This window comes from Cynocephalus volans, chromosome 8 (genome assembly GCF_027409185.1).
Source record: "Cynocephalus volans isolate mCynVol1 chromosome 8, mCynVol1.pri, whole genome shotgun sequence".
NCBI lineage: Eukaryota > Metazoa > Chordata > Mammalia > Dermoptera > Cynocephalidae > Cynocephalus > Cynocephalus volans.
The window spans coordinates 37,958,292-37,981,627 of NC_084467.1; the positions used below are offsets into that span (position 1 = coordinate 37,958,292).

Genomic DNA, 23,336 nt, shown 5'->3' on the forward strand with positions numbered 1-23,336 from the left:
GCGCACGCTGACATGGCTGCGCTGATGCTGAGAGGGGTTCGGGAGCTGCTGCAGCGTGTGGACTTCGCGACTGTCCCGCGAAGATATCGATATAAGAGGAAATGGGTAAGGTGCGGCTGGGGGCGCAAGAGGAAAGTGACGGCGGCCACTGACTGCCGCCCCTCGGGAGACTTCTCCAACCCTTCCATTTCACGCTCCCCTCAGTTGCGTTCACTGCTCCCACCCCTCTAGAACGCTTCAGGCTCTTTTAGCGCCGCTCTTAGAGCGTCACTAGGGTCTTCCTGCTTATGTCTGTTACGTCACTGCCTTTGCCCGCCCTTTTGTTTCGTCATAAGTCTTCTTCTCTTTCTCTTGTTACGTCCAACCTCCTGACTCCGCCCCTCTTAGTCACGTCATCCCCTCCGCCGTCATTTTCAGTTATGTCACCACCGACTCTTGTTCCCCGGCTCGCTCTTACCTTTTCCTTGGCCCTCACGACCCCTTCCACTTCCCTCCCTCTCCCCCTCCCTCCCCGTTTTTCCTTTCCCTCCCCTCCCCCCTCCCCCCTCCCCCCCATGACCTCTTCTCCTCCTTTCCTCCTTGAACTTCCAGCCCGGTCGACCTCACCCCTCGGAAAATGTCAGAGCGACATCCCCTTCCCTCCTGGTTCTCCGCAGCCCTGTGGGAAAGGATTCCGCCCCTTCCTCACCCTCGAGCTGCCTCTGGCGCCCAGGAAAGGTTACAGCGACCACCCTGCCCATACTGCCTGCGTTTCCCCAAACGCAGGCAAAAGATGCACGGACTCCTCTTACCCTCAGGGCTCTCCCCACCTCTCCAGAGACCCATTCTCTGGCCTCACCGGTAGCCCTGGAATTTCTTCCATAACCGGCAATCCCCCCTGCCTACCGCAACAGATTTCCTCCCAGCCCCCACCGCCCCCCTCCCCACCCCCACAGCCTCCCTTGGGCCCGGGAAGATGTTCTTTTGAACCCTCTTCTTCCCCAGTCCTCGGAAGGCCCAACTGCCACGGGCCCAGCCTCTCGGATTCACCCCCTCAGGGCACTTATTTTAACCAGTTCAGCCTTCTGGGGTCACCCCCTCTTCATCAGCGGAGCTCTTATTGCAACTGGATCAGGCCCCCGAGAACACCGCGTCCCTGCCCTAGAAGCCCTTACTTTGACCAGAACACTTACCTCTGTTACTGTAGTAGATACCCTTCAGCCCTGGGAACCAGCCCGGTAACCTCCCCTCCCCTCACTCATCAGTCCCCAGGAATGAGCCCTGTGACCTCCCCTCCTCTCACTCATGTACCCTTGGAAACTGGCCCCATGATTTCACCTCCTCTTGCTCATAGGACCCTGAGAACTTGCTTCACTGTTTCACCTCCCCTTGCTCACCGGCCAGTGGAAACTAAACCTATAGTCTCCCCAGCCCTTGCTCACAGAATTTTGGAAACTGGGCTGGTGAGCTCCCCTCTGCTCTCCCACTGGTCCTCAGGGAGGAGAAGTTATAATGACGCTCTTCCTTCCCCAGCATCTTCCCCACCTACTGGCAGATTTTACAATGGCCATCTTAAGCCTCCAGACTCTTGTGAACCCAAACCACAGCTTGACCTGACCCTGGGGAAAGATTGTTGTGACTCCCCTCTTTCTTCTCAGGCAGGCGTGTCTGACTCTCCTACCTCACCTCAGGAGGGCTCTTATCATTACTCCCTTCTTTCCTCAGAAACCTATGTACCTGCCCCTAGGAGCCCTTACTGTGCCATCCGCCTACCCCCTGAGAGTACTGGTTCTCCTTGCTCACCCCAGTCCCAAGCTCCCAGGAAGGCTTGCTTTGAGTCCCTTCTCTCGTGGGAGACTGGTGGGAACTCTTACCTTGTCCTGACTCCGGGGACCATGCTTTCTGGTCCCCCCTGTCCCCAGAAGCCACCTCTTCCCCACTGTCCTTATTCTCCCCTTTCCTTCCCTTCACCCCTTGGCAGCCAGTTTATATCTCCATCCCATTCACCTCCCCACAGAAGTTATAATGAGCCCCCTCTCCCCACCCCACTTTCCCCTCAAGTAAAGTTTTCCAGATCCTCAGAGTTCAATCAGTCACATACTCCCCACAGTTGTCACTCCCTAGTCAGTGCTCCCCAGCATAACTCTCCTGGCCAGCCCAAGCCCTCTAAGGTCAGCACCTCTCCTCCCCCTCCTTCCTGCCACTCTGGCCCCCCAGGTCCTTCTTGTATGGAGCCATCCATCACAACTCCTTCAAATTCCTGCCCCAAAGAACGTTCCCCAGGGACTGTGTTACCCATTGTGGTCCCTAGAACCCTCAAAACTGTTATCCCCACTTCCCTTCCCCTCTGCCTTCCTTGTGATACTGTCTCACCCAATAGTTATGCTCAGAAAAACACCCATGGATCCCCCAGAGGATCCCCCTGCCATACCCATGTATACTCTGTGGTTCCCCGCCTTCCCTGTCCACTCTCTTGTTCTCTCAATTGCTTCACAGGCCCCCCTCAGTGTCACAACCAACCCTTGGTGCCCCCCTGTAGCACCTGTAGCACTCCCAGGGGACCACCCAAACCCCATTGCCAGCCTGTGGCGCCTCCTTGTTCTACCCACATCTATTCTTTTATCCCTTTGAGAACACCCTTTGATCCCCAAAGTTTACCCATTGCCCCCCGAGCCCGGGCCTGCCCTGATACTATCTCTTGTGGCCTCCATATCTACCCTGTGGCCTCTCAAGCCTCCCCTCAAAAGTCCCCCCAGATCCCCTACAGCTGCCCTTTGCCTTCATCTGAGAGTTCCAGCTGTAACACTAATCTCAGCTGCAGTTCGACTGTTATTAGAGAATGCAAGAGTTGTGACAGCCAGACTGAGAGTAGCCAGCAAAGCAAAAGTCAGAACCAAAGCAAGAGTCCCCATCAAAGCAGAAGTCAGAGTCGGAGCAAGAGTCCTCATCTGAGCAGAAGTCGGAGCCAGAGCAAGTGTCTTCATCATAGCAGAAGTCGGAACCGGAGCGAGAGTCCTTGCCAGAACATAAATCAGGACCAGAGGGATAGTTTTCAACTTTGCATAAATCAAGGCCAGACTGAGAGTCCCCACACTAGCAGAAGTCGGGGCAAGAGTCCCCACCAAGGCAGAACTCGGAACCAGAGCAAGAGTTTGCACTATGGCAAAAGGAAGGGCCAGAGCAAGAGTCCCCAGCATGGTAGGAGCAGGAGCAAGAGTCCCCACTATGGCAAAAGTCATGGTCAGCACAGGAGTCCCCACCATGACAAGCAAAAGTTCTGACCACATCAAATCCAGGCCAGAACAAATGTTGTAGACAGTGACAGCTGCCAGCCATAGCAAGTATCCCAGCTGCGGCAACCAGGACCAACTTGTGGACTCCTCATCTGTACTCTTTATTTCCCTTCTAATCTACCGTTGATCAAACCTGCCTCATGTCCTTCAGTGCTACCCCCACAGCAGTCATCCTAGCAGTCTCTATTTTGGTTCACACCTCGAGATTCTGTGAGTTCTCCTTATCCCACCTTCCTTGGGTCCGGGAACTCTCTCAAAACATCCCTCAACCCTTTGATTCTCAGCATCATGGTGCCAGTCACTGCATGATCTTAGATAAGTTACCTTTATCTTTCCATGAAATGTGGAAGGTTGGTAATTTTTTTTATCCTAATGAGCTGTCTGTTGTAGTGCTTGTACAGATCTTTCCATGAACTTTTTGAAGACCACCTCATATAAGCTAGTAGACATGAAAGTGCTTTGGAAAACAAAAGGACTGTTCAGAAGAAAAGCATCTTTAGTTTAAGCCTGAAGCTTCCCCAAGACCTCCATAGTTTCATCCAGTCTTCTGCAGGTTCTCCTCATGAGTCCTCTCCTGAGCTACTGAATGGTAGCTTTTACTTCAAAGTCCTCCTTCTTAATGACCGACTCCCACATGGTATTGTGAAAGCCACAGCTTCCTTTCTGTCACAACCCTGAGATGGGAAAGCCAGATCCCCACTATTTCTCTCTCCCACACTTCTCCTCTGGTAGGCAGAAGTAGGATGCAAAGGCAGGAGTGGGCACTAGCTGGATCCAGGTTTGCCCCTGGGCTTTAAGGTATTTGTGGGGTCACATAGTAGGGGATAGAGGCAAAACTGGAAAGAACAATAAGCCTGTTCTTTCTCTTGTAGGCTGCCACAGAGCCCAAATTCCCTGCTATTCGACTGGCTCTGCAGAATTTTGATATGACCTACAGCGTGCAGTTTGGGGATCTTTGGCCATCGATCCGTGTCAGTCTCCTCTCAGAGCAGAAATATGGTGCTCTGGTCAATAACTTTGCTGCTTTGGATCACGTGATTGCTAAGCTGGAGCAGCTGAGTGCTAGGGACTTTGTGAATGAAGCCATCTCCCACTGGGAACTGGAGCCTGATAGCGGCCAATCTGCAGCCCCATCCCCAGCCTCCTGGGCCTGCAGTCCGAACCTTCGATGCTTTACTTTTGCCAGAGGGGATGTCAGCCGCTTCCCTCCTGCCAGGTAGGATCTGGAGCCATGGCTGGGACTGTCCTGAATGCCTGCTGGAAGTAGACATGAGGAGACCCAGCTCCTGCTCTCTATGAGAAGGATCATAATATTGCTAATGTTTATGGTGTGCTTACACAGGCTGGGCAGTTTTCCAAGTGTTGCACACATGTTATCTCCTTTTGTTCTGTCAACAGCCATATGAAGTAGGTGGTATTACTGCTGCTGTTTTACATTTGAGGAAACTGAGGTGCAGAAAAGTTAAAGTGCTAACTTGCTTTAGGTCCCTCAATAAGTGATGCAGCTAGTATTTAGACCCAGGTGGTCTGACCACAGAGCCTGCATTTGAACCTGCTCTAGTCTACTGCCTTCTGTAGAAAACATCCATTTCTCACATGAGCACCCACTATGCCCTCTCCATTTAAAATATGTGTTATTCACAGCTGTTTTCTCATTTTGCCTTTGACACCCACCCATCAAAGTGAGTAGGACAAATAATCTCATGGTACTAAAGAAGAAGTGGGTCTTTCCTAGGCTTGCTTAGGGGCACAAAGTTGGTACTAGAAAAAGAAAGATTTCCAGTCTCATGATCCAGTGCTTGTGAATATGGAGTTGAGAAAAAAAAGACTCCAGAATCAAATGCCGAGTTGTGCTTTAGGAATTGAGAGCTCAGTGTTATTTGTAGGATGTGGAAGTTGGTCTTTGACAGATTGGTTGATTGATTAATTCAACAAATATTTATTGTCTAACAAATGCCAGATATTTAAGTGCCTGGGTTACTTGGTGCACAGGCCCTCACGAGCTTCCAGTCTGTGAAGAAGACAACTATTAAGAAACTATTTATAAGTGTGGTAAGTGCTACAAAGGAAAAATTAAAGATGCTATGAGGTCTTATAATTAAGAAATCTAACCCAGTCTTTTCTGAGGAATTGTTATTTAAGCTAAGACCTGAAAACTGAGTAAGAATTAAAGCTGGTGGCATGGGGGTGTGGATCAGGGTGAGAGGCCAAATATGAGGCTATAGAAGCAGGCAGGAGTAAGATTATGAAGGTCTTATAGGCCTTGTGGAATTTTGGACTTTTTCTCTGACAAGAAGAGGAAGCCATGAAAGATTTTAAGCTGGGGAATGGCAAGACCAGATTTGAATTTTTAAGATATAACTCTGGCTGCTGCATGGAAAACAGATTGGAGATGGTCAAGGCTGGAAAAGGGGATGTAAATTAGGAGGCTTTTGCTTTAGTCCTAGCTCCTCTATATGCTTAAGAGGAATAAGAAATGAAGCTGGAAAAGTATATGGAAGGGCCATGTGTGGGAACCTTGAATGCCAGGGGCTTGCAGGTTGGGGGAAGGGGATTTTTCTGGTGGGCCAGGGTTGTTTGCAGATGACTGAGGTTGCCAGGACTGGATAGCTTCAGGCCATATGTGCTTTAGTACATATTGCTGTGAATTGCTAATATCTGCTCTAGAGAACCACCAAAAAGGGTTTCTGAGCAGGTGAAAGGCAGTAATGCACAGTGGTTATAAGCATGGTCTTTGGATTCAGACAAACCTAGATTTGGATCCTGCCTTCTACATATGGCATTGGATAACTGAGCTTTGGTTTCCTTATCTGGAAAATAATAGTAGTAATAGCTAACACTATAGCTCATTATGTGTCAGCTGCCGTTCTAAGAACTTGACATATTAATTCCTTCAGTCCTATAATAACCCTGTCTTATAGGTATGCTTATTGCTGATGAAGAAATGGAGGCACAGAGAAGTTGACTAGTTTGCTGAAAGTCACACAGCTAATGAGCAATTGGGCTGGGTTTGAGATCCAGGCAGTTTGGTTCACCTGCCTCATAGGGTTGTGGTGAGGATTAAATGAAATTATGTATATTAAACACTTAGCATAGTGTCTGCAATATAGCATTCATCAATAGTAACTCTCACTGTTGATGGTATTCTCATCAAAGTTATGCTCAGGAAGATCATTTTAATCACTGTGTAAGGGCGTATAGATTGGGCCAGGGTTGGAGACCAATTCAGAGGCATTGGCTTTAGGCAGAACCATGTGGTCTCCTAAGTTGCTTCAGGTGCTTGGCATCTATTCAGGTAGGACACCCTGAGAGCAGAGAGGGAAGCAGCCACAGCAGATTTCTGGAGGTTGTTTGTCCTTTCACCAAAACCCCTATATGTTTGGGTTTTTTCCGTTTTTATTCCGATAAGCTCCCTGTAAAATCAAGGTGATCTTAATGTCTCAGGAGTTCAAGGATATATTTGGGAGTCCAAGAACCCCCTACAATTGTCTGTAAAATTGTGTGTGCTTTTTTCAGAAAGAAGGACTTTAGCTTTTAGCAGATTCTCAAAACTGTGAACCAAAAAAAGGTTAATGAGTGATGCTTCTAAAATGAAGGAACTTGAGGATGGGTTTTATGGACCAGTGCTGGTGGGATAGCAGTTCTGTGTCTTTCTCAGATTTCTCAATCTCTTTGTCATTCTCCTTTGTGAGGCATGAGACATGCAGTTTCACAGACAATCCAATTGTGGTTTGACTGAAAAGATCCTATCACAGAGTAAGCCTATTTGTGAATGCTGGAGGTGTTAACAACCTCAGGACTGGGGATTGTAGCTCTTATTGCTGACCCTTAGTGGTGCTGTTTCTTATGTCTTGCTCCCAGATCCTTCCTGTCAGAGTTTCTGTCTTCTTGAGTCTGTCCCCAAGACTCTCCATACTGAACTGCATCTTAGGCAGAGAATGGCAGCTCACCACCAATTGCCCTTATGACAGCTGGCCTGGGAGTCGGGAGTCCTGTGTCAGTTAGGCTGCTGTTGATCATCCCTCCCTCTCTACCCACACTGATGCTTCCTCTCTGGTGTCTCTGTCTCTGATTTGTTCCTTTTAGCCCACTTAGCTTTCTAAAACAGATCTGTCTGATCATGCCATTTTCCTTAAAAACCTTTGGTAACTGCTTACAGGTTATACTCCAAACTCCTTAGCATCGGGTTTAAGACATTTTCCAGACAGTTTCTGTGCTCCAGGCACTCACGATCCAATCGCATGGACTCGTAGTGTGTGGCCAGTGGTAGCTGCTGGATGAACAAATGTGAGATGATAGAAGAAATGGATGAGTTGTTTTCCAGACAGCCTGGAGTTGCAAACTTGCCATGAGACACATACTATCCAGACCCTGACAAAACCAAGGAAGATATTAATAAATCTGTGCTGATTCTACCCCAAAGCAAGACACTAAGATAACATCAAGGATGGGAAACAGAAACCAGAGGTAGCTTTGCCGAGACCTTGCACCCAGCTCCTTGCATGGAGCCCCTACCCTCCTCCCTCCTGCTTTTCACTTCTCACATTCCATTCCCTCAGCTCCCTCTTTAAAAACCCCTCCGTTGGGCCGGCCCATGGCTCACTCAGGAGAGTGTGGTGCTGATAATACCAAGTCCCTGGGTTCAGATCCCATATATGGATGGCCAGTTAGCTCACTTGGGAGAACATGGTGCTGACAACAAGTCAAGGGTTAAGATCCCCTTACCGGTCATCTTTTAAAAAATAAATAAATAAATAAAAAATAAAATAAAAACCCCTCCGTAAATCTAAGTCTTTGAGATGGTTTTGGTCTGGCCTTTCTCCTCCAGATTTACCAAAGTGATGTGTTAGCCTGACATCTCTCCTCAGGTCACTGGTATTCTTGAATAAAAGCTGACTTCCATTTTCACCACCACCATCACCAACAAAAAACTAACTAACAAAAAAGACATTTTACAATCTGGCCTCAATCTGCTTTCCAACCTCAGTCTCATGCATCTTGTGTTTCTACCACACTAGATTTCTCACTGTTTCTGAATGAAGCTATGAGTTTGTATGCTTCTGTGTCTTTGCTCATTCTTTTTTCTTCTGTTTAGAATGCTCCTCTTCCTTTTTTACCTAGTGAAGGCCTCCTATTACTTTATCAGGCCCAAGTTAGGTAACTCAGACAAGCACAATTGATCACATTTCTCTCTAAATCCATGAAGTGTTTTATATCTCAATATGTAACCCAGTAAATCCAAGTTCCTACCATGTGCCAGGCGCTGTTTCAGAGGCTGGAGATATTACAGTGAACAAAGCAATCAAACTTCCTGCCTCCATGGAGGTAACATTCTAATAGGGGAAGATAGAGAGGGCGAAAATGCTCACACACACACACATGCCCGCACGCACGCGTGCGATGGGAATAGGGCCTGTTATTTTAGAGTAGTCAGGGAATGCCAGTGTCTGATGAGATAATTTTTGAGGAGAGACCCAAATAAAGTGAGGAAACAAATCTAGGGTTATTTGAGAGTAGTGTTGCAGGCAGAATGTACACAACTGCAAAAGCCTGAGATAGGACCATGCATGGCTTAATTAAGGAATAGTAAGGTGGTTATCATGGCTAGACTGGAGTAAATTGATCTATGTTTTAAAAGGATCATTCTGGCTACCATGTAAGTGAATGAGTAAATGATTGAGAGAGTGAGTGAGTGTGGGTCTGAGAAATGAATTTTTGCTGAGTGGAGTTTAGTGGTCCCTGAGGGCTTGGACTTGGAGACCTTGACTCCCTGTGGGTGACTTGGCCTGTAATTTGACTGTTGGGTGGTCTCCTCTCTTCCAGACCTGGCAGCCTGGGTGTCATGGATTACTACCTGATGGATGCCGCCTCCTTGCTGCCTGTCTTGGCCCTTGGCCTGCAGCCCGGGGACACCGTGCTTGACCTATGTGCAGCCCCTGGGGGAAAGACACTAGCATTGCTTCAGACTGGCTGTTGCCGTAAGTCAGGGTGCTGGTGTCTTGGGCAGAGAGGGCTCCCCATCTCACCAAGTCAGGGGCACACTGAATACAGTAGGCTCTCTGGTCGCAAGGTTAGAGGGGAGGATAGTGCTTGCTTGCTTGCTAATAAGCTCATGTGTTTTTTCTGTTTGCCATTATTTCCTCCCTTTCTCTGTCAGTCGATCAAGGAAGATTGCTGGTCAGGGTCTCTGAAGGCAAGTTTAGGCAAGGCTCTGATCAATCAATCACTTTCATCCTTCTGCATGTGTTTACTTTGTCTCTAAGATTAAGTCCCATTTTATTAGCCTGCCAGCTAAAATAATATCTGGCTGTAGCCACCATTTATAGCTTTGTATGTCACTCTTCCCCAGGCTTTATGTGCTTCATTCACACCCTACTACTCTCTTGCCCAAATAAGCCTTTGCTCAGTTAAATTTTCACTCTAGAATTCCCCCATTCACCTTAGCTGGGCTGTCTAAATACTTTAGCTCTCAAGCCTCGGTTAAAGTGTGCCACCTTCTGGAAGTCTTCCCTCATGACCTCTGCTGGCCAGTTTGGGAATAATGCCTCTCTTCCCTATCTCCCAAAACATGGGCATCACCCTTTTGACTGTTAGCACATTAGCCTTGCCTCAGAGCTTTACTGGATAGCTATGTTCTCCTTCTTCGAGATTATGAATTCCTTGGGGACAGGCCCAAGTCTTATTTTTCTTACTAGTATAGCCCAGCCTGGGCCTTGTGCACTATAAGTGCTCACTTTGGCTATCTACTGGCTGACATCCTGCCTCAAAATAGTATTTTTCCTTGGCACCCTAAGAAGTAGGTGTAGATTTTCACACCCAACCTGGAGCTCAGCTGGATTTCTCTTGTATGTACCCCAGCCTTTCTTTTGGGCCTGGACCCTTCTTTTCCAGTTCTTGTCAGCCAGCTTGTACATTTTGAGTTAGTCTTCAGCCTCATTGGTTAGGCTCATGGGTGATTCAGAGAGGTATCACATTTGGTCTCAGCCATCTGGAAGTCCAGAGGGAGAGGAGAAAAGATATTGACATGGACTTAATAAGTCCAATGCAAGAAAGCCAGCCTGTGTGCTGATCTAGCTGATCTGACTGGGTGCTGTGGGAATCCATCAGAAGGGAGATGAATGAGGATAGGCTTACTTGGAAGAGGAGAAACTTGAAGTAAGAGGAGGGAGAAGGGCAAAGGAAAAGTGATTGAGAGTTGCTCTTCTAAGGTGTGCTGAGTTACCAGCACCTCACCTTCATTCCAGTTCTTCACCCAAGTGACTGGCTCCTTGATCCCAGGAAGATAAGATCATAGAATTTTAGTGCTAGAATAGAACTTAGATTAGAGTTTACCTAGTCCATCCCTCATTTTATGGAGAGGAGAAATGAGCACTGGAGAGATTAAATAGCTTAAATCTTACAGGAGTTGGAGGTAAAGCTAGAACTGGAACCCATGTTTCCTTTTCTCAGTTCATATTCTCCTGCAGATTTCTCTAGAGCAGAGAATCCATTTTTTTTTTTTTTTAAAGATGACCAGTAAGGGGATCTTAACCCTTGGCCTGGTGTTGTCAGCACCATGCTCTCCAAGTGAGCAAACTGGCCATCCCTCTATAGGGATCTGAACCTATGGCCTTGGTGTTACCAACACCACTCTCCCAAGTGAGCCATGGGCCGGCCCCCCAAACAATAATCTTAATGTTAAAAAAAAAAAAAATTAGTCATTAAAAGATCTGTTGTGATATTTGGTTGATATTTTTCTTTAATTTCAGACATTAACTCTGAAATGTATATCTTTCCTTTTTTTACCTTACCATTATTTCTTAATCTAGTAGATTGGTTTTTCAACATTGTTCCTGCCAGTATGCCTACAAAATCATCTGTAAGTGTCCAAATGAATTCATGTTGTTGGTCATAATTTTGATCATGTCTCTATTTCTTCTTTCTTAAAAGAAAAGAAAAAAAAAAAAAAGAAAAGAGGTGTTATTTTGACGATTAGGCTTAACATATTATGTTGTAGATTCTTCGATGAACTATTTTAAATGTTTCAATTAGGTGCCACCTAAATTTATTTTATTATACCATCAATAGCTGATTAAGAAGAACCAAATATTTCTAGTAAAAAAAAAAAATCTAGAAAGTTCCACACAATGCGTCTGCCCTACAACTCATTGACCAAAACTTAGTCACATAGTGATACTTGTATAGTTGTAAAAGAAGACTGGGAAATGTAGTCTTTTGGGGTACACTGCCCCTTTCCAATGAAAGTGGGGTTCTATTACTAAGGAAGAAGAGGAGAATAAATTTTGAATAAATAACCTGTAGAATCTACCAAAGATGAAGACAGCTAGATATTTCATATTTCTTTAAATAGTCTTACCTGGTCTGCTTTATTTATTTACTCAGCCTTTCTGACCCATCTATGTGTTTGCCTCTGCAACCCCCACTTCAAAGTGACTGATACTTTGCCATGCACCTAATAAATGTCCCTGTTGCTAGGGTCTGCATAAATTGGCTATGCTTGAAAATTGGTCTGACTCTCCATCAGCACCATTGCTGGTAGGATGTTTTGCTAGGCCACAGCCTCTGAAGTATCTTTATTTCCACAGGCAATCTTGCTGCCAATGATATCTCTACTTCCCGAACAGGCAGACTACAGAAAGTCCTTCACAGCTATGTGCCTCAAGATATCAGGGATGGGAATCGAGTTCGAGTTACCTCATGGGATGGCAGGCATTGGGGAGAACTAGAGGGGGACACATATGACCGGGTGAGTAATTTCTGACTTAGGACATCCATCCAGCTACATCTGACCTCCTCATCCTGGCCCCAGGCCCTGAAGGGGTAGGATCCAGCCCCGATGTTTGAGCATGTAGGGCTGTTTCTGGACCTGGCTAGCTCTCCACGGGTGATATGGAGAAAAAAGCCACCTGCAGAATTGTCATTTCAGCTTAGATGACTGACTACTATATTCATTAGAGACAATTGGCAACAAAAAAAAGTTTGAACCTGACTGGGGAGAAAAGATATTAGGCTTATTTTATTTCTTAGGTCACTTGGTTGCTCAGAAACCCTCATGAAGATAAGTATGAATAAGCTTATTTTATTTTTGAATATTAATACAACACATGGTACAAAATTCAGAAGGCATAAAGGGGTATCCAGTGAAAAGTAAGTTTCTCTGTTACTTCTGTGCTGCAGCCATCTTCTTCCCCTCCCTACAGATAACCATTGTTTCTGTTTTTTTCTGTATCCTTTAAAATATAGTATTTGTATATATAAATATAAATGTGTGTATGTATTTTTTTTTTTTAAGTAGGAATGTTAGTATACTATTCTGAACTTTGTACTTTTTTCATTTAATAATATATCCTGGGGTTTAATCCTTTTTAGTTTTGTTAATGAAGTATAGTTGTTGGATAATAGTTTATGTCCATTTAAGATTTTGATAGAGATTGTTAAATTGCTCTGTGGAGGTTAAACCAGTTTTCACTTCTACTGGTAATGAGTGAGTACCATTTTCCCACATCTTGCCAACGCTGGTGCTATCAAACTTTGGTTTTTGCCAAGCTGATAGTATCTAATTTATATCCTCATTATGAATGATATTGAAAGTATTTTCATATTTTTAAGTTATTTATTTTCTTTTAATTGGCATACTCTAAAAATATTTATTTAAAACATATACTTCTAAAAATATAAAAAATATATAGCTATTGTCTGTGTATTATCATCTGACTTACCTAATCTGTCTAGTTCTCACCATCCTGCCTCAACCACTCTAAGGAACTGAAAGAAAAACCAAGGCTTATGGAATCTTGGATTCCATCATCTTGGAAGAGACTTACTTCCTGACTGTGTAGGAATTCCCTATTTGGCTTTCTTGACATGGAGGCCACAGAACAAATGGAGAGAGCATGACCTCTGCTGTCAGCCTAACCAGTTTCTGTATTACAGGGCTGCCATTTACTCAGCAACTTAATCTCACTGAACTTCAACCTCTTCATTTAAGAAATAGGGTAATCCTGTCATGTAGGATTATTGTGAGGATTCAATGAGAATATCCAGGGAAAGTGCTTAGTACAGTACCTGGCTGTGAGGAATAGGCAAGTGTAGCCATCATCATTATTCGGCCTACACTTGCACACTTTTGTTCACAGGGGCTCACTGTGGTTCTGTTATTGAACGCCTCTGATGTTGGAAAGTTCTTTCCCTTATGGAATTAAAATCTGTATATTACATGTTATGCAGGTGAGTGCAAGAATTCTGGAGCCGGACTGCTTGGATTAGAGTTCTGGCTCCATCACTTACCAGCCAGAGAAGTTTGGGCAAGTTACCTAACCTTTCAGTTAAGCTTCAACTTCTTCATTAGAGGATGAAGTATCAAATGAGGATAATAGTAGTGCTTATTTCATAGGTGAAGATTAAAAAGGAATGCATTTAGCACAGTGCCTGGAATATAGAAAGCATTCAATATTATCATCACGATAATCCTTATCATTATTTTTATTATTGTTATTTCCAGTCATTGATCCTAGCTATGCCTTGTGGAACAATATAGAATGAGCTATCTCCCATTTCACTTGACAGTGCTTCAGACATTTCAAAACAGCTTTGATATCTTGAAGATGTCTTTGTTATTTTGTTGAAGAAATAGTTGTGTATAATCTACTATGTGGTGGGCAAGTGCTAAGCATTTTAGATGCAAAGAAGAACACTACCCCAGGGTTCCCCACACTCTTGGTAACGTCATCCTCCCTCCAGCTCCAGTTGTCCATCAGCTGGAGAGAAAACAGGATCCCAGAGCTCTGCATGTTCATGGCAAGACACCTACCCTTCCTCCCAACACACAGCTTGCTTGCTTGCTTTTTTTTGTTTTTTGGAGAGGTAAAGTTTATTTCAAATAACAAAATGTTTATTTGAACACATTTCTGTCTTCCTAGACAATAAAAAAAATCATATTTGTAAGACACATGTCCAGAGCTGAGATTCAGTTGAAGCACCGTCCTGTCAGAATGGTTATTTATGGCTGATATCCATGCATATTGGGCAGGGCCAGTGCCTGATGTGGAGATGCTTGTACCATATATGGGGTTGAATAGTTTGATGCCCTCCTTAAAGGTTTCCTATGTGTAGTGCAAGAGTACAACTTCCCTTTCTTCCTCCTGTGACTGAGCAAGGTCAACATTTTTCACAGTTGACACTACTGAAACATATCAAGAATATATTAGAACCAGGATATTCAAATATATTGCCATTGATTTATAGTCCCCTTGAAATCTCAGTTCTGCTGTTTCCATACACCAGGGCTCAGGAATCCAACAAGCCTAGGTATGCCTTGCAGCCATTTTCCTAAGAGTTCCAGCCACCTCGTCAGGACACTGAGAAGGAGGAGGGAAAGAATCTGTAGACAATATTCCTTTTTGGGTGGTGGATGCTCCCACAGCTTTATTTTTATTTGCATTACAGTTATACCTTTGCTCATCCCTTCATATTTAGCCTTGTTGAATCACTTCCTTTTAGTGAACATGTCTCTTACATACTGCATAGACTTGGGTTTTGCTTTGTGAGCCAATCTGTAAATTTTATTCCTTTAATTGCTGACTTAAACAATTGATGCCATATATTTTGTCTCGGCTCTATAAAATTATTTTACTGTGTGGGTTTTATTTACTGTGCTTCTTTCACTATGTGGCCTCTAGTCTCTGCTGTTTTGTTTTTCTTTTAATTTTTTTTTGTTGTTATTTAGGAAGGTTTATATTTTAATTCTGCATTGGATAATTCCCATATCAAAACTGTTTGGAGGTTTAATTTTACTGTTGGTTATTTCTTCTGACTTGCTCAGGAAGGCTTGTTTCCTTTTAAGTTTTATGGTTATTTTAATTTCTTGTCATAATTTTCTAATAACTTTTCTTTTGGAATATAACACCAAAGTGATCAAAAGTGTGTTGTTTAAAGAATTATAGTGAAATACACTTGTGTTATTACCACACTTTCAAGAAATATAACTTTACTAGCATGCCCATTTTTACCCTCACAGAGGTAATCACTATTCTGACTTCTAAAACCATGGATGTTTCAAACTTCATATAAATGTAATTATACAGTATGTACTCTTTTGTATCTGACTTTTTTCTCTCATTGTTCATTTGTGATATTCGTCATGTTGTTGCTGTAGCAGTGTTTGTTTATTGTTATTGCTGTATTGTATTCCATAATATGCATATAAAACAATTTATTTGGCCATTTTACTTGGAATAGACAATTGGGTTGTTCCTGGTTTTGGGCTATTACAAAAATGCTGCTATAAACATTCTTGTAAAATGTTTGTGTATGCATTTATATACACATTTCTGTTGAATTGCTGGGTCATAGGTTGTGTATATGTTAGCTTTAAGTCAATATTTTCAAACAGTTTTCCAAGTGATTGTGCCAGTTTACAGTCCCACTAGTGTGTATGAGAATTCCAGTTCCACAACCTCATTGATATATACCATTCCCTCCCACTTTAGCCATTCTATGATATTACTCTGTGTTATCTTCTAGAAGCACTTTTGTTTTTGTTTTACCTTTCCCATTTAGATCTACAATCCATTTGAAATTGACTTTTATGTATAGTAAACAAAGTAAGGCTACAGAAAATGATATCTAGTTGACTCAGCACCAGTTATTGAAGCTTTTTCATTTCCCATTGCTCTGCAGTGTCACCTTTGTCATAAATCACATATCCATATATGTACGGGTCTATTTCTGGATTCTGTTCTGTTGGCCTATTTATCATTTCTTTTCAAGAAACTATCCTATCTTAATTGCTGTAGCTTTATAATAAGTATTGATATCTGTATAGTAAATCCTCCAACATTGTTTTTCTTTGAATTTTTCTTAGCTATTTTTGGTTCTTTGCATTTTCATAAATTTTAGAATCAGCTTGTCAATTTGCACAACATAATTTTCAGGGCTTTTGCCAGGGATTACAGTGAATCTAAAGAACACATTTGAAAGATAATTTCACTTGACATAGAATTCTATGTTGAGAATTGTTTTCTTTCAGCATTTTAAAGATCTTATTTCTTTTGCTATCCATTGTTTCTATTCAGAAGACATCAATAAGCCTTATTAAAATTCATTTAAAGGATCTCTCTCTTTCCCTCTTTCTCTCTCTCCCTGCCCTGCCCTGGTGTGGGGTTCATAGTGCTCTTTGAATCTGTGGCTTGATTTTTGTCATAAGTTTTATAAAATTTTCAGTCATTATCTCTTCAAAAAAATATTTTTTTTTAAAGATGATCGGTAAGGGGATCTTAACCCTTGACTTGGTGTTGTCAGCACCATGCTCTCTGAAGTGAGCTAACCGGCCATCCCTATATAGGGATCCGAACCTGTGGCCTTGATGTTATCAGCACTGTACTCTCCTAAATGAGCCACGGGCCGGCCCTTCTTCAAATATTTTTTCTGCCACATTTTTTCTCTCATAATTCTGGAACTCTAATTACATGTATGTTAGGCTTTTTCACCATATCCCATGTATATTTTATACTCTTTTCTGTATTTCCATCCTTTTTTCCTTCATGATTCAATCTGGGTAATATATTTTGACCTGATTCACCAGTCCTTTCTTCAGCTGTGTCTAATATACTGTTAAATGCATCTATTGAGCCCTTAATTTCAGTTATTATATTTTCCAGTTTTAGGATTTCTGATTCTTTTAAAAAAAATTTTACAGTTCTTTAGAAACTGGAAATTATAAAATTTTCTGTCTTTTTATCTAACTTCTTGAACATTACTCATGACTGTTTTACAACACTATGTCTGATAATTCCAGTATCTGGATGTCATATCAGTATGCTTCTACTATCTATTTTTTCTCTTGGTTTTTGGTCATTTGGTTTTGTCTCATGGTAAGTTAGTAATTTTTAAAATTTGAGTGCAAGATGTTGTGTATGAGAAATTATAGAGATAATCTGAGGCTCTAGATTGTGTTGCCTTCTCCTAGAAAGGATTTGATTTTGCTTCAGGCAGACAGTTAATATCAAGGCAGATCATCTTAGTTCAGTCAAAAATTAGGCTGATTCAAAGCTGGACTTTGTGTGAGCTGTTCTATTTCCAGTTTACCTCTACACCTAGGGTATTAAGTTTCAGGGGTCTAACTCAAAGCATGAGGCATTTTTTTACTAAGACCCTCGTGCTCCTTGGTATGGACTCTGAACTCCAGTTTTTGTTTCCTCAGCCACATAAGACTGCTTGAAGTTCTGTTCAACTTTTCAGCCTCTCAGCTGTCACAGTATTGCTGATTACCTCTGGCTCACCGCCATGTTCTTTTTTTCTCTTGGATGTTAGCCCCTCAAGTTCTTCCTTCTTTAGTAGATCTCTGATGATTTCAGACAGATACTTTAAATATTTTGTCAAGCATTTCTAGTTCTCAGAAGGAAGGTTGGTCTACAGTAAGCTATTCTGCTTTTACTAAAAGTATAAAAATCTGATTTTATTGTCAGCTTATGATCATCACCTAGTTAATTATTATTATTATTATTTATTTATTTTTTTTTAAAGATGATCGGTAAGGGGACCTTAACCCTTGTCTTGGTGTTGTCAGCACCACGCTCACCCAGTGAGCCAACCAGCCATCCCTATATGGGATCTGAACCCGTGGCCTTGGTGTTATCAGCACCACACTCTCCCGAGTGAGCCACGGGCCGGCCCATCACCTAGTTAATTATAAGAGCCCTGGTTTGAGGGGTGATTTGCATTTCTTCAGAAGAGAACCTGCATTTGCTTTTGACAGGTGCTTGGAGGATCCGTCAACCCAGGACCATTAATTACTCAATATGGGGTTCTCTAGATCATGCAGGCATGATTTTTTAAAATTTATTTTTTAATTGACAAATTAAAATTGTATATATTTATTGTGTATAACATGTTCTATTGAATTATGTATACATTGTGGAATGGCTAAATTGAGCTAATTAACATATACATTACCTCACGTATATATCATTTTTTGTGCAGGCATGATTTGGAAACCCCTGTATGCGTGGATCAAAATTCTCAAGGAGACTTGTCTTCCTTTTTGCCCAGAGTTAAAGCCAAAACAGATACGTTGTTTTGTCATCCTTGTTTGTGGGCTGAGTATTTTGCCTTTGACTGTGTAGTTCTTTGAGGATTTGGTTTTACTATGGATTTTCGCTCCATTTCCCCACCTCAAGTGGGCCCAGTGCCCTGTTTTCTGTCCTCCTAGGCATTTGATTACTAGGGATTGATAAAAGATGGAAGCCATTGGCTTCAGCTCCTGTTTGCCTCCCTGGATTTGTGTTCCTGTCTTTTTTTGTCTTATGAGGATTTCTCTAATTTTTTATGAGCTCTACATTTAAGAGTATTTTTAAAATATATTTTATCCAGCCATTTTAGGTATTTTGTATTACAGTGGTTTTCAGGATATCTAGTTCACCACATTGTTGGAAACAGAAGGTATTAGTTTCTTCTATGATGTGGTTTCTGGAACATCCCATTGGCCCTTCTTTAGTTAATGTCTCTTTTTCCTGTGAAGGCCAGTCCCATCATGTTCTCAAGATAAGACCTGACTAGAATGCAAGGTGATCATTTTTCTTACTTTGTATGCACTGTGTCAACTCATGTAACCTAGGAATACGTCAGAATATTGAATATGGGTCATTATTAATACTTGGAGTTTCTGCTTAACTAAAAATTTACAGATCTTTTCCATAGATGATTTTACTTTTTTGAAACATAAATATAGGATCATTTTGAATTTCATCTGTTTGTCTCTGGTGCCTAGCAGAGAGTAGGATCTTAGTAAATGAATGAATGACTTTACATCTCTCACTTTACATTTCCTTATTGGGTCTGACATTGTTTCAACTTAATATAATTTTGAATCCTGATCTTCTTATTCAATATCTTAGCTACCCTCTGGGCATTGTATATCTGTAAATTGGATATTTTTATTCAGATAGCTAAAGCACTGAGACTTCTTTCTAGGTTGATAACAGTTATTTAATTATAGGTATTTGTGTGTTGTTTTTGGCTTTTTGACCAGCCATGAATATTCCTAAGTGTACTACTTTCCCACTCGTTATTTCACAGTTGTCTATGAGGTTAAAATGAGAAGTTTTGTCAGGTACTCTGCAATGCAGGGATGAGCAGAGGGAGCACTCCATAAAACCTCCTGGCCAGGGGCCTAAAACAGCTCTGGCCTAATACTTTAACACTCTGGGCAGGTGCTGGTGGATGTGCCCTGTACCACAGACCGCCACTCCCTTCATGAGGAGGAGAACAATATCTTTCAACGGTCAAGGAAGAAGGAGCGACAGATGTTGCCTATGCTGCAGGTGCAGCTTCTCACGTGAGTGATAGATTTATAAAACTTAGGACTTTGTGCCACAGTGCTATAGGAGTCTGGTCTGAGGGACTGAAAGCTCTTTCAAAGACCATCACCCATGGATGGATCCTGTGGCTGGGGATCTGCCTGGAGGAGACAGACATCATGGGATAGTCCTTCTCTGGAACATAAAAACCCTATCTGGTAAGACATACATACCAGGATGAGCTGCACAGGTTAACTTATGCTATTTTACCCCCAGTTCGAGTGAATAGCACATGTTTTAAAAGTAGCTACTGAGGTCAAGGTGTTGTAGGGAGGGTGTGAAGACTCAATCCATAGCCAGCATCAGGATTTGGTCCATAACCAGAGTCAGAGCACAGGGGATCATTTTAAGAAGACTTCCTAGAGGAAAGCCCATGGAGTAAGGTTGGGTTGTTCTCTTCCTTGAGAATGACTTTTCAGGCAGTGTCATTGTGGAAGGGACTTCAAAGATGGTCTAACCCAGCTACTCATCCCATAGTAGAGTCCCCTATCCATGTTTCCAGCTCCTTATGTTGCTCTTCTACTGCTGGGTATCTCACTAGTCACTGCTTTTCTCTTGTTGGTTTCAGAGCTGGAGTCCTTGCCACCAAACCAGGAGGCTACATCGTCTATTCCACCTGCTCACTCTCACACTTACAGAACGAGTATGTGGTGCAAGGCGCCATTGAGCTACTGGCCAATCAATACAGCATCGAGGTTCAGGTGGAAGACCTGACTCACTTCCAAAAGCTTTTCATGGACACATTCTGTTTCTTCCCATCCTGCCAGGTTGGGGAGCTAGTAATGCCAAACCTCATGGCCAATTTTGGGCCTATGTACTTTTGCAAAATGCGTAGACTGACATAGCATCACCCCATCCCTGAAGTAGGAAGACAAAAGGTGTTCTCTTTTGGAGGCATCAGAAACTGGAAACTGAAACCAGTGGCAGAGATGCCCTCTGGGTCCTGTCCTCATCCTGTTTGAGTCTTTCTGCAGACAGTTTTCAGCAGTAGGAAGTAGGAGTTTTTCTGTCCTGCTCTCCAATTGTGAAGCATCAGCAGGTTTCTAATTCACTTATTACTCCCATCTCTAAGCCCGTGCTAAAGCTTCCTGCCCCTTCGGAGCTTAGAAGAAGGAGCCAGTGAGCAGGCACACTTTAAAACTGTAAACATGGAAGGAAGCATTTAGCCAATAAAATTGTTGAAGCTCCAAAGAGCTGGGGATGTAGTTGGGGGCTTCATGTCAATCCAATTACCATTAGTTCTATTTATACCAGCTGCTGCTGCCAAGCACTAGTTCTGAGGTGCCCAAAGCCCAGGATCTCAGCATGGTTACAGGTCTCTGATTACAGAGCCCCTCTCACACTTGAGGTGAGTTCCACCTGATGAGCTTTGAACAGCCAACAGCCCCAAACAAGCCAACCTAGTTTTTCCATATGGCCAATGATCTAGTTTAAGGAACAAGTAAATAATAGTGTTAAGCCAGTGCATAATAATCTACTTACGAACTCACACTGAGAAAGCTCTCCTGAGCTGGATAATTCTGGCCATTCCTTTTGCTGTCAACAGCACTACTGCCCATATGTGGCTAGGAAAGCTGCTTCTGCCACAGGCTGTCATACTCTTGTATGTTTCTTCCTTCGTTTGTGCATATTGAGCTCCCGTATGACAGATAGCTAGGGAGCTGTTGGAGATGTAGCAGTTGGGATTGTGGGAGATAATCAGACCTCATCCTTCGGAATGGCAGCTCCTCCTTTTGCTTTCTGAGCACTTAGGAAAATTCTGATGTTTTGTTTTGTTATATTCTGGGTTTTTTGTTCTTATTTCTAGTCTGTGCTGAGCTCTGGTGCCTGTTCTTTGGCCCACTCCCAAGTCCCTCAGAGCTCTTCCTTCAGCATAAAAGGGCTTTACCTCACACCATGTGTATTCAGGGGCAACATTATATCATTTACTGACTGCATGCTAGTTATGTTGTTTTTGTAACTTTAGCCAAAAGAAGGTAACCATTGGCAGGGATATTAAAAATTACTTATGGTTACTTGCAGATAATTTTTTATTAAAAAATTTTTTTTCCCTGAAAAACCAGCCCTTGTACAAAAAAGGGTGCCTAACTTTAGAATACTTGACGGTTTTTTGGCTCTTCCTACTTTCCTTATCCCACCTCTTCCTCCTTTTCTTCCTCTTCCTGCCACTCCTTTTGTCCTTTATGCCTTACTTGCTGATCCTTATTTGGGCATTTGAGGTGTCAGTTGAGAAAGGCTTTAGCTGAGGTTAAGCCTTCCCGTTTTTTAGGATTTGCATTGTAACTGAGGGCTCTGGAAAGTCTTTCAGACTCAAAATCAAGTGAAGCTAAGAAGATGGAGCTCCAGGGCATATGGTCCCCACCTGCTGTTTACTCTGTACTTTATATTTGCTGAGGCCGAGAGACCTCAGGTGTCTGGTCTTCTGTCCTTAGTCTCTTAGCTATTGAGCCTGTTGCTAATTGAATACTAAGCAGTGATAGTTCCAGAGGAGAGAGACTCTTGCCCCTGGGATGTAATTGGGGACAGATAGATCCAGGTAAGAAAAACAGAGAAATACTTTGGAAAACAGTTTGATTATCTCCTGTAATTGAACATTCACCTACCCTACAATCCAGTTTCTCCAATGCTAGAGATAGATCCTAGAGAAATTCATATATATACACCAGGAAATGTGTACAAGAATGTTCATTAGAGCCCTGTTCACAAAAGCAAAAGCCTGAAAGTAGCTCAAATGCCCATGAGCAAGAGAGTGGATGAATAAAATGGAATATTTGCACAGTGGAATATTATACAATTGTCAAAACAAATGAACTATAGTGATACATAATATAGATGTACCTTAGCAATAAAATATTAAGTGAAAAGGTTTAATCCTAAAAGAGTAAATCTAGCATGATGCTCTTTTTGAAAGAACAGTTTTTTCTTTTTTATTTTTTACGTATAATATAATTTATCAATTTATTTTATTTTATTTTATTTTATTTTTAAAAGATGACCTGTAAGGGGATCTTAAGTCTTGACTTGGTGTTGTCAGCACCATGCTCTCCAAGTGAGCTAACCTGTCATCCTTATATAGGGATCTGAACCCGCGGCCTTGGTGTTCTCAGCACCACGCTTTACCAAGTGAGCCACGGGTGGTCCTATAATTTATCAATTTTAAATGTACTGTTTAAAGAATTTTAATAATTATATAAAATAGCATAGCCACCATCACCATCAAGATGTAGAATATAATTCCATCTCCTAAAAAGTTTCCTTATGCTCCTTTGCACTCAATTCCCTCCCCATCCCTGATCCCAGGTAACCTCTGATCTGCTTTCTGTCGCTAGTTCTGTCAATTCTAGAATTTCATATCATGGAAGATAGAGTTGATTTATACCTTGATTGCAAAAGCTCTATCTTTATCTCTGGGGACACCTGGATTTCTAGTTTTTCACTTTTGGCCAAGATAAGGTGACTGACATTTATGATGTGCTGTTTAAAGTCTGAAGCTCCTCTTGTGACCGTCAGGGTTGCTTTCTCTGCTGAGGGTTTGCAACTGTTCTAACTGCTTATGTGTGTCTGGCTTGATTACATGGCCAGAGTATAAAAACCCTGCTGGAAAGTTCTCATTTGAGTTCTCTGAAAGCAAAGATTCCTCACACAGATCATGGCGATTCAATCCAAAGACACCTTGCAGTACAGTCCATGTGTGAATAAGGACCATGAG

At 42.6% G+C, this 23,336-nt stretch overlaps 1 protein-coding gene across 1 annotated transcript; it reads left to right on the forward strand.

Moving 5' to 3' along the window:
* The first annotated feature begins 9 nt into the window (after window positions 1-9).
* NSUN4 (NOP2/Sun RNA methyltransferase 4) lies at window positions 10-22,503 on the forward strand. Its single transcript, XM_063104343.1, has 6 exons — window positions 10-105; window positions 4,145-4,488; window positions 9,096-9,250; window positions 11,858-12,018; window positions 19,481-19,605; window positions 20,196-22,503. The coding sequence occupies exons 1-6, from the start codon at window positions 13-15 to the stop codon at window positions 20,470-20,472; spliced, it is 1,155 nt and encodes a 384-aa protein (XP_062960413.1). The 5' UTR covers window positions 10-12; the 3' UTR covers window positions 20,473-22,503.
* Window positions 22,504-23,336: the final 833 nt, after the last annotated feature.